The following is a 12,438-nucleotide window of genomic DNA, read 5'->3' on the forward strand; positions in this document are numbered from 1 at the left end:
CTAGCTTTGACATTAGGCTCTGCTTTAGACTCTGCTGTAGTCATATTTTACGCAAACCCCTGCCGTAGATAACCATGAGACACCAGACAAGGATCCGCCTACAACTGACCGGGATACTGTTTACAGGAGTGCTGGTTCTGACTTTAATTTTCTATTGCAGAAGACGTACACGGAGGAGGAACTCAATGCCAAACTGACAAGAAGAGTACAAAAAGCTGCACGGAGGCAGGCCAAGCAAGAGGAGCTCAAGAGACTCCATAGAGCCCAGGTGGAAGCATACTAATGACTTTTTTGCCTGAGTTTGTCAGAAAGTTGAATTTCAGCCATTATCATGCAGAATAATAGAGTGAACTCAACCAGAAGCTGCATTTTAATTCCTCAGATCATTCAGAGGCAACTGGAGCAGGTGGAAGAGAAACAGAGGCAGTTAGAGGAGAGAGGTGTCGCAGTGGAAAAGGCGCTGCGAGGGGAAGCAGGTATTTCTCTCTTTGTCTCACTTTTATGATTCGAGCGGTTCCTTAGATGCGCTGCTTAAGAGTTAAAGCCTCGAAGCAGATCTTCATACCTCATGCTTTTCTATGTAGTTATACTTTGACCTTTAAGTCAAAGCGCTGTTTGCTGTTGTTTCTAGCTTCAAGCTTCAAACTACAGCGCAGACTTAAAAGTAAAATGATGTTTATGCAACCTTTGCCTTATGATTAAAAGCTATTATGATAACTTGGGTTAATATTCTAATGCATAGTAATGTGATGGGCTTTTTTTCATTTACACACATCTTGCTAGAAGCTTGTATCTCATTACTAAATGTTATTATAACATTTTTGTAGTGAATATCCCCCCTCAGCTTTCAATTATTTATTCACCAAGATTACTTTTTAAGCTCTCTGGCTGAAAGCTTTTTTTTTTTTTTTTTTTGGGACACCTTTTTACATAAAAAATAATAATAATAATAATAAAATAAAAATAAAAAAATCTATTAATTCTGAGGATTTGTACCTGACATACAAATGGAAATCTGCCCCAGCAATCTCTTTAAAATATTTTTTTTTAAAAACATATTCTCTTGAAAAGTTTAAATTTAAATTTCTTGTATCATATCAAGTATAGGTATTGCAGAATTAATGGTTTGTCAGTCCCATGATCATTATTTTTTTGTGTTTTCTGCATTGAATTGCACATGACAAGGGGCTATCTATAACTATCCATTCAACAAGTGCTACAGTAACAGCTAACAGAATTTCTAGAATATTTTTATTTTCATTATTAGATACATAATTGGATAATTGTCTCCTATTGCAAAATGTTAACAAATTGAAGTAGCTGTAACAGTTGAATAATAAATTATATGACGCTGATCTCACAGTAAGGTAGTTATAGGCAGTAGAACAAAATTTATGATTTTACAAATATTGTCTCCTGCCCCTCTCCCCTCCATCCCATGTTTTATATCTAGTGTTTCTCAATCTCTTTTTATCCTTTACTCTCTCTAAGGGTTGTATAAAGGTTCTAGTGTTAGTCCAAAACAGCGTAAGAGACGCTCAGGTATCCATGGTGATAACTCTAGTAGGTGTTGTAGTCATCCCAGCATATCGTGCCATCCTCATGCCGAGCATTGTCTCTCCTGGTCTCTCCTCGTGTGTCACAACTGCATGCCCCGTCAATCCGATCACGCCAAACATAGATTTGTGTGCCTCCTCACTGGATGTGGTCCACTGTAACAGGATGTAACATTTGATTATAGGCTATTTCTTTTGAATCTGTATTGTTCCATTTTGTCAATTTTAAAAAGCCTTTACTCGCAAGTTGTCTGTTAAATGCTTTATATTCATGTTTTGTTGTTCAGCATAACATATGTTCACAAGCTGTACAGATTATCTGCAGTATAAAGGGTTAAAATGCTTGAGATACATTAAATAACCAGTTTTTCTCCTTCATAATAGATGACTCAGTTACACTTCATTTTGATGGTCCACTTTAGACATTCTACTAACTATAAGTAATTTTGCAACTGCATGTCAACTAACTCTTATTAGAGTATTATTAGAGTATTAGTGGACTGTTAGGTTAGGGTTAGATGTTGGGTTCTGGTTAGCAGAATAAGTTTACATGTATTTGCAAAGTTATTTATAATTAGTAGAATATCTAAAGTGGACCATCAAAATAAAGTGTTAATGATGACAGGATTTTTTTAAAAGAAAAAAAGCTGTTTTAGATGCGAAAACATACTCTCACTCCAGAGTCCGTGCTGCCCTTGTGGCGGAACGCAGCAGTGCAACAAATCTATGTGCCCATCTACCATTACGGGACATGCAATATAAATGCAATTAACTACATTTGTTTACATGCCAAATAACAAGTTGTGATAAATGTATATTCGGCATATCTTACTGCGTGAGTGTGTGTGTTTGTGTGCAGTATATGCATGACTTGAAGCTACTGGCTGTGCCTGTGTGTGCAGTAACATGTTTCTAATATATCCTTATTGTAGACTATTGGGGAGAGTCTAATTACAGTGAGATCCTGGATTTGCATCTGGGCGGTATGTATTTCAAATCTGTTGCTTGAAATGGACTAACAACTAACGCCCTCTCTTTTCCCCCTGTACTTATTAAAGCCTTTCTTCCCTTATTTACCCCTTCTGCCTAAATTCTCTCACATTTGCTCTTCAATATCTAATGTTAATTATATATAGTTTATATATTTTATGAAATTTCTTTGTATGTAATATAATTATGTAATATATGTAATCATTTTTAATGATAGTTTCATTTTAAAAAAAAATATTCAAATATATTAATAAATTGTATAAATATAAACATTTTATATTTAAAAAAAAATAATATATTTGTGTATTATTCATATCTGAACCAAAAAAAAATCTAATTTCCTAACAATTTTTTTGCCCCATTATTGCTTGCAAATGGCCCTGGCATTAAATTTGCTTTCAGTTTTGATCTTAGTTTGCAAACTAAAAATATTCCATTAATATGTAGCAGAACAAATTCAAAATGCTTAAGCAAACAGATGTAGCTTGAAATCCTGGTTAAGCCCCTCCCCTCTAGCCTTTTGTAGAGCCAATGCCTGTCTGCTTTACTCGGCAGCATTTTAGCTTTCATATTTTCCTCCCATACCTGCTCAGTTGCATAAGGGGCCCCGAACCCCGAGAGATCCCAGTGTTTGTGCCTCATTGTGATTGATTCCATCATGTGTGGTACGTCCTCACTGTATTCCCAAACCTTACATCTCACACTGTGGAACTATTGAGTGCTTGTTTGAATGAGTGTATTGTCTTGCATTTCGTTGATCATACTGTGAAGTTACAGGCAAGCCATGCCGAAATCACACACGCAGGCAGGAGATAGCGTGGTGATGGTGAATAAATTACCTATTGTTTTCAAAGGACATTGAGGCATTGTTTAAATCATCTTATGAATCTTTTTCAATGCAACAAGATGTTTCTTAAACATAGCATGCCAAAAAGTTCTTGGAAGGTAACAAGGGTTATTTTAGGTATTAGGTTATGGGTCTTTACATATGCTAAGTGTATTTATCAACAATCATTTAATTATGAAACTAAGGTAAGTACAACCACATTTTATAAATGTTCTGTTACACTGGCTCAAGATGATGGAAAAAGCATTTGAAACTCAAAAATGAGTTAAACTTGCTAAAGTTCATAAGATTTCTGTTTTGGCATTGTAATGCTGCAACCCCATAATTGCTGCTTGTGGCTACATTTTCTTTTGTTTTATTAAAATTTGCACAGAGATTAAGTGCTTAACATGTGAGCTGTGCACTTGGATTGACTGTCCTGTAAAAGTGAGTTTTTCTCATCACAATCGAGTTGGTGGCAGACCTGCTAACAGTTGGTGGATTTCTTGTAATCCTAGTTGAAAAACACTTTGCATAATTACCGTCAGCGTTCTGAGGCCTAAGGCATCTCTTGGCTGGAAAACTTGGTTGTCATATCCAAAACAATATAACCAATTAAAAAACTTCAGAAAGCTGTTTTGGATTTCTGTGTAACTTTGCATATGTGTGCGTTTGTTTGTGTCCTGGTTCCCGTGGGTCGTTTCCATGCATGTCTGCATAAGAATGTTAGCTTGTTGCTTTTCATGGATAATTAGTTCCCTAATTCACCAATAACTGCAGAGGATGAGCCAGCGATATGAGATGAGTAGTGCTCATTGCATGTTAGATTGAAACAAATCCTTTCAATGAAAAAAAAAAAACCTTTAATGTCTATTTATTTACACAAAGTGTTGAAGAGGTTGGAATATGGGTCAATAGCAATGTTTCCATCCACATATTTTTATGCGCATTTTGTGATTTCGCATCAAAAACTGCTGGATGGAAATGCAAAAACGTGCATAAATTCTAAAAATGTGCATACAAAACTAATGTGCTCATTTGAGTCGGATAAAAAAAAAAAAAAGTTTATATGCACATAAACTATTGATGGATACACATTTACTGAATAAATTCCTCAATAAGCATCAAAAAAATCATGTGACTGAGTCTGTTGTCAAAGTAATTTGGTATTATTACATTCCAGAACGGTCTTACATGACTGCATTCCCAAACAGTAGGCATCTTCCTCTGAAATGCGTTCATTGCGTTTTGTCTGCGCGTTCTGAGACGTAAGTAATTTATTACGAAAACTATTATACAGTGGTTTCTCCTACTTTTCTTAGTGATATTTAGTGCAAGGTATCACAAATTGACGATTTTGTTCTCTTCGACACACTGGATGGAAACGCTGCTTTATGTGCAAAATGGGAATATCGCATAAAACAATTGTGAATAAGTTTGCACATAAATTCGCAACTTTGGATGGAAACATAGCTAATTATGTAGAATAGGCAACTAAGGGAAAAAAATATCCCCTCAGCCTTCACATAAGAAGACAAGGTTGTATTAGTGCTGATTAGTTTTAACCACTTCTGAATGCAGACCAGGACGCAGGTTTTCAAGGATTGCGCTGAGAATATCCTGTGATAGTCCCTTGTTGTGAACTACCCGACATCTCATCCAATTGTTTCAGCATTTTAAAAACCATTCTGTCAGCCCAGCATGACAGAGCACAAAGAATTGTACAAGGATCTGCCTTTTAATTTGCTGCCATGCATCATTGATGAAATCCTTTACTCTGGTGCCAATCATTCTTCTCAAGTTCATTTGATGCTTTTTTTTATCTAAGATCTCTTTTCTCCTCTTGTGGCTAAATTGACACCTGCTGTATAGATTGCTTATTTCCACATCAGACGTAGTGTGAGGATTGAGAAAAATATTTTGCACCTGGATAGAATGGGAACATTATTATAATTATTATATATTCCACCTTAGGTCTTAAAATCCAATTTTTTTGTATGGATAGACCCCACTTTCAGGAGACCAACAGCTGCAATACTGTACTTCTTTGATGTAGTCTGTGCATACATTAGGTTTACTCTTGAGTCGCCACTTATTTGCCCTCAGTAGTGCACAAAAGGAAAAGTTCAAAGAATAGCGTGATACAGTATTTCACCTCTCTTTCTCAGTTCATTCATGTTTGCTCTCTGTCCCATGTCATTTCCTCCCGCTATGTCGCATCACACTGCTGCTTTTAGTTTCTCCCCAGAGTTCTTTCTCTTTTTGATTTCGCTCCTCACTTTTTTCTCTTCCACATCTCTTTCTTTCTCTCCTCTTTCTCGATTTCAATCTTCTGGTCACCTCCACCTCTCTTTCTCTTTCTCTTTCTCTCTCTCTCTCTCTCTCTCTCTCTCTCTCTCTCTCTCTCTCTCTCTCTCTCTCTCTCTCTCTCTCTCATTCCTTTCCTGTGTTGTGGAAGTTGAGCCCTATGTCGGGACCCCTCGCCGAAGAGCCCTGTACCTCTGCCCCTGCTGTGCCCCTAAAGGTAACGTAAACCCAGTCATGTTTGCCGCCGGCCAGCTGTGTTTTCATAACAACATGGCCAGCGGCGTTACTTTGACAACCCACTGGACCTGTGGAGTATTGCTTTTGCCCTTCAACTACAAAGTCTACTCCTCTCCTCTGCCCATGTGTGTCCAGGCTTAGTGGATTTCCCCCAGCAGATTGCGTCAATGCTTCTGATGTACAAATTTGTAACAGTAGTGGGGCTGGATGATATTTTTCAGTCTTTTACCAAATAGCCATAGTTGCCAAGTAGATTCAAAATATTTTAAGTATTTAAAATATATAATATTTAAAAGTATTGCTCAAGTATTTAAAGGGTGCTATTGGCTCATTGAAGGTAAACGTCATATTATGCATTACTTTACAGAGAGGCAATTTGAAAGAACTAAATTCAGGTGAATGAGTCAAACTTGCCCACTCTATTTCCATTTTTGTTAGAGGTTTAGATGCTATTAAAGGTGCCCTAGAACCAGTTTTTATAAGATGTAATATAAGTCTAAAGTGTCCCCTGAATGTGTCTGTGAAGTTTCAGCTCAAAATACCCCATAGATTTTTTTTAATTAATTTTTTTTAACTGCCTATTTTGGGGCACCATTAACTATGCACTGATTCAGGCTGCGGCCCCTTTAAAATCTCCCTGCCCCCCCCTCGAGCTCTCGGCTATAATACAGTGCATTTACAAAGTTCACACATCTAATATAACCCTCAAATGGATCTTTACAAGATGTTCGTCATGCATACTGCATGTATGCATCAGCTCATGTGAGTATAGTATTTATTTGAATGTTTACATTTGGTTATGAATGAGTTTGATAGTGCTCCGTGGCTAACGGCTAATGCTACACAGTTGGAGAGATTTATAAAGAATGAAGTAGTGTTTATGCATTATACAGACTGCAAGTGTTTAAAAATGAAAATAGTGACGGCTCTCTTGTCTCCGTGAATACAGTAAGAAACGATGGTAACTTTAACCACATTTGATTTAACAGTACATTAGCAACATGCTAACAAAACATTTTATAAAGATAATTCACAAATATCACTAAAAATATCATGTAATCATGGATCATGTCAGTTATTATCGCTCCATCTGCCATTTTTCGCTATTGTTCTTGCTTACCTAGTCTGATGATTCAGCTGTGCACAGATCCAGACGTTAATACTGCCTTTCCTTGTCTAATGCCTTGAACATGGGCTGGCATATGCAAATATTGGGGGCGTACATATTAATGATCCTGACTGTTACATAACAGTCGGTGTTATGTTGAGATTCGCCTGTTTTTTAAGGTCTTTTAAGCAAATTAAATTTACACAAGGAGGAAACAATGGTGTTTGAGACTCACTATGTCATTTCCATGTACGGAACTCTTGTTATTCAACAATGCCAAGGTAAATTTAATTTTTGATTCTAGGGCACCTTTAAATTCTATATCAGTAAAAAATATTGAATATGTGGTAAATGTTTGTTATATCGCCCAGCCCTCAGCATTAGCAACAGTTAAAGCCACATTTTATTTCCTTTATTATTCAAGATTCTACTTTTGTTTTATATATGCCTTACTTTAGAGATTCTAAAGAAGATGAGCATAGCATGAAATATGTTTTTAATTAGTACATTAGAGCCGACCTGATACGATGACAGATCGTGTGTATTTTGGGGGAAACTGCTCTGCTGTCTATAAGTGTGAATTTAAATAACAGCATGGTTTTCATTTGCTCTTGCCGAGTTCTAAAACTGTCAAAGTTACATGTGTCCCAACCTCACAGCTCCTTTACAGAGCTGTATCATGGTAATCCATAGACTATATTCACTGTGTGTTCATGTGTTTCCATAACACTGATGATTTGCTGTGAAGGATAGCATGTATAAGGGGGAACACAACAGGAAAGTGAGGTCTCCAAACTTGGTAGTTTTTTTTGATGTCTTTGTCATACCATTGCATTCAAATTTAAAGTCAACATGAAATCAAAATTTCTCTTTGTATTTATTTATTTATTTTTATTACAGACTCCTGGTCTAATTGTGAACATTATTCCAACTAAAAAGGTTTGCCTTGCAGGGTTCCCATGGGGCATTAAAAAGTCTTAAAAGTCTGAAATTAGAATCTCCTGATTTTAAGGCCATTAAAAAGTCTTACATATTTGCATTTTATTCTGCTAGGCATTAAAATTTAAGGTGATATGATCGAAAAATAGTAGTACGTCACAGTGCACGCTTCACCAGAGGTAAGTCAGGGAGGGTCACTTGGAGAGAAGAGAGCGGGCAAATTCAAGCAAAATGAGAGAGTGCAAATAGCTTGAAGATGACCCGTTTCAGACATGGTTGGCTGCAACTAATGACAGCAATGAAGCCAAGCAATTTATGTCACAAGACATATTTTTAGAATACTTTTCAATCAGTCGGTTAAAATTTACAACATTGCATGTGCGCTGCCTTAAAGAGGCATCCACGCTCTGATGTAAACTACCCCAACATGGATGACACACTGAATGAAAATGCACATTCACTCTCTGACAGTAGATGGCGCTTAAAGAACAAAAAATGCAGCCATAACCTCGTACACAAAGCAGGCTGTGCTACTTTCTATTTCTGAACAGTAGGCAATTTAAATGTTTCAAACAGCCATTCAGTCATTTGACATGTCATTTCATCAGTCATATTACATCCAGTTATGCATGTTAGATTTTAACTTTTACTAAGCACTGTTAGATGTTTTAAGATGATGTTTGTTACATGTTGTCATTTGTTTAATATTTTTAAGAATTGAGTACTGAGTTGAGTACTGTTTACATATTACATATAATACAAATACTTAGAATACAATGTATTTTGAGAATGGCTAAGTTTGTTCTTTATGTGCGTACAGTATTAATTTTAATATCTTCAGGTCTAAAAAAGGTCTTAAAAAGTCTTAAATTTTGATTTTAAGAAATGTGTAGCAGCCCTGCCTTTGTAGTCTTTGAACAAAATGTATTAACTTGCTCTTTCTTTTTCGGCTATCGTGATCAAGGCCACTATGTTTGGGATAATAATGTTGGTTTTTGGCTATGTTTGGATAGTAATTATTTAATGAAAAAAAAAAGAAAAAAGTGACAGTTAATGCTTTAATAAAAACTTGATTTTATTAGTGTTAATTTTATCGCTGGTTAACGTAGTAGTAATAATAACGTAATAGTAGTAATAACAATACACATTTTATATTTAATTTATTCTATGCATTTAATTAAAATTATATGATTTATACTTAATGAATTTGCGATTCAGTTTTGTCAGTAAATATTCTGTTTCTACTTGGAATGGAAATATCACAATATAAAATTACAATGGTTACTAAAGAGATTTCATGTTGACTTTAAATACAGAGTAGCACAAAACACAAATGTTCGGCAACATTGTGTTGTTTCTGTTGGTTTGTAATCTGGTGTGTGTCTCTCTGCCTGTGTATAACAGTGCCCTTTTGGCACAACGTTAGCGTGGTTGTTCTACGACTGTTCTAACTGTGGTTCTTCTTTCTCTGTTCCTCTTGGGAAAGCATGGGGCTGAATGTGGGGGAGGCCACTCACAGTGCGTCCCACTGGATAAGTTTAGCCTCCCTGTCCTCTGTTGTCTCTGTCTCTTACTGTTTTTGTGTCTGAGGACCTCTATTTTGCCTCTGTGTGTTTAAAACAGTCAAGGCCAGCAACCGTGAGCACAGCCATTCGATTTATGTGTGTACTGTCTTTTTTCCTTTTGTGTTGCAAGAGCCGCCTCTCTGTCAGCTAAGTACGTCATGCTGCATCCAGGTTTGCCATGCGATGGCTCATCTCAGCGCTTGGCTTCACTTGTGTGTTTATGTGTGTGTAGGGATGGGAGACGGGATTTTCATAGACATCTGGGACTGTACTAGCATGGGCTGACATGCACAGTTGTTCCCATATTCAGTCAGTGACAGTATTCTGCATTGATCATGGACTTCAGTGCATGCCATGAGGCTTTTTATTTATTTATTTATTTTTACCTCATGTAGTACATAAGAGGAATGTCTAACTGCAGTGCAGGTTAAGAATATTGAGTCATGAGCCTGACCCAGAGTAATTTTTAAAGTAATGTTCCAGGTTCAATACAAGCTTAATCGATGCAGATTACCACAGAAAATGATTTTGACTTGTCTTTTTTTTTTCTCCATAACATGACAAAAATTGTGGTTATGGTCAGGCACTTACAATGGAAGTCAATGTGATAATGAAATTAACATTGAAATGTACACTTGTGTAGAATATATATATATACAGTATAATATATGATGCATAGGAAAAAAGGATTCTTTGAGTAGTTGTAAATATGAAAATAACACGTATTTAAAATTAAAAGTGTCTTTATGGTCAATTTTGATCATTTTAATGTGTCCTTGCTCAATAAAAGTATTAATTTCTTTCCCCCCCCAAATAAAATCTTAGTAACTCAATAATATATAATAATTAGCAAAATTCTTTGACAAAGATACTGCCTTGATTTGTAAATCACTGTAGTCAGATAATGTAAAAATTGAAAGAAGTCAAAATTATTATTGTGGTAATCAACACTTTTTCACCAATGCTGTCAGTATAGCTTAACTTTTATTAAAACTGGAACATTTCTTTATGATATGCCATATTTATTGCCATGATATTGGGCTAAAATGGTGTAAAATTGGGTAACTTGCATAATTTTTTGGAGGAAACCTCCTTGGAGCAAGCTACGGACCCACAAAGGTAAAGTTTAGATTAATTTAGATGTGAACTCTTTTTGACATATACCTGTGACATTGCCTTCTACGGTATTATTAGCTTTCACACTTTAAAAAGATAGTCCTGAAAAAAAAAAAAACAAGGTTTTAAAGTTTGAAGCAATATCCACTGCCTTGAAAAAGACCAAATGCCTCAGAAGTCCAGTCTGATCAGCATTGATATGACATGCTGTCCAATCAGAAGTCGCACCTCCACGCCATCCTCTGTGAACCCGGCAGGCTCGACCTCATCACGGTCTACCACATTCCCACCCTACTCTTGCCCTGACAAAGACATCCTGGCTTGGCTGTCATCGCATTTGCTGTGTGGGTGTCTGTGTCAGGTCTGTGTGTCAGTGGGTGGTTAACTGCAAGGTTCCTCATGCTTTTCCAATGTGCTTCTTGCAGGAATGGGTAAAAAGGACGATCCAAAGCTGATGCAGGAATGGTTTAAACTGGTCCAGGAGAAGAATGCCTTGGTGCGCTATGAATCGGAGCTGATGATATTGTGAGTAGACATTCAGGTTAAGCTTCAGTCCGATTGCTTATTCTTCATGTGAACCTCTGTAGATGGCACCCGTTAAAGGCTGACCTATTATGCCCCTTTTTACATGATGTAATATAAGTCTCAGGTGTCCCCAAAATGTGTCTCTGAAGTTTCAGCTCAAAATACCCCATGGATTTTTTTTTTTATTACACCATGTTTTAACTGCCTATTTTTGAGTGGGAGAAAAAATGCACTGATTTGGTGTGTGTACCTTTAAATGCAAATGAACTTGTGCTCCCCACCCTCAAGCTCACAATTCCAATACACAAATAATACAGGAAAAGCCCACACAGCAAATTTAACTCTCAAAATGGATCATTACAAACTGTTCTTGATGCAGCATATCAGAGCAATAGGTATGTATTTTGTGGATGTTTGCTAACATTCAATTCTGAATGAGTTTAATAGCTTTCTGCATGGCTGATGTGGCTAAAGCTACACACTGTTGGAAATACTCAACACGTTTATGAATTATACAGACTGCAAGTGTTTTCGGGTTAAAAATGAAAGTAACGACATGGCTCTGGTCTCTGTGAATAAAGTAAGAAACAATGGTAACTTAAGCCACATTTAACAGTACATTAGCAACATGCTAACGAAACACATTCAGAAAGACAATTTGCAAACATCACGAAATGTATATGAAATTAGATCATGAACAGTTGGTATTGCTTTATCTTTGAGAATCAACTTCTGTGCAAATCCTGTGTTTTACTGATCCTCATGTGCAAAGCTGTCTGGTGTAAAATGACTTGTACATACTGGTATATGATTTTATTTGAACACATTCCCTTCATAAATAAAATGACACCACTCCGTCCTTAGTGGCTCAGATGGCAGGAGTTTATGGAGACTTGTATGTTTACCGTTAACAGATCAGTGATAATATTTACATAGCTGAGACATATCACAAGCTCAGGGATGGTCGTTTTTGAGTGCAGCTGTCCTGCAGTTTTGCTCCAACCCAACTCGCCTTCCTTTATGTAGCTTTAGTAATCCTGAAGACATTCAAGTGTGTTTAATCAGGGTTGTAGCAAAACTCTGCAGGATAGCTGCAGTCCAGAACCAGTGTTACTGGTGTACCACTGTCGCTTGCGAAAACAAAATGGGGGCGCAGTGGGCGAAACATATAGATTAAGGGGCGGTAATATAAGATCCCCTTCCTACATCACAAGGGGAGCGAAATCTGAACGGCTCGTTTTTTCACATGCTTTGCTTACCAAAACAAAG

General features: G+C 36.7%; 1 protein-coding gene across 42 annotated transcripts in view; it reads left to right on the forward strand.

Annotated features, from left to right (window-relative positions):
* Positions 1–12,438, forward strand: part of mical3a (microtubule associated monooxygenase, calponin and LIM domain containing 3a) — an 86,892-nt gene that overhangs the window by 68,916 nt on the left and 5,538 nt on the right. For 33 of the 42 annotated variants that reach the window (XM_067390041.1, XM_067390038.1, XM_067390040.1 and 30 more), the window contains 4 exons: positions 161–268; positions 383–476; positions 5,831–5,896; positions 11,070–11,169. In XM_067390041.1, coding sequence (XP_067246142.1) covers positions 161–268; positions 383–476; positions 5,831–5,896; positions 11,070–11,169 — 368 coding nt within the window. Of the gene's footprint in view, positions 1–160; positions 269–382; positions 477–2,488; positions 2,540–5,830; positions 5,897–9,449; positions 9,476–11,069; positions 11,170–12,438 lie in introns of those variants that run through there. The other 9 variants (XM_067390077.1, XM_067390082.1, XM_067390046.1 and 6 more) reach the window with 3 other exon arrangements.

The sequence above is a fragment of the Chanodichthys erythropterus genome, chromosome 7 (genome assembly GCF_024489055.1).
Source record: "Chanodichthys erythropterus isolate Z2021 chromosome 7, ASM2448905v1, whole genome shotgun sequence".
Lineage (NCBI taxonomy): Eukaryota > Metazoa > Chordata > Actinopteri > Cypriniformes > Xenocyprididae > Chanodichthys > Chanodichthys erythropterus.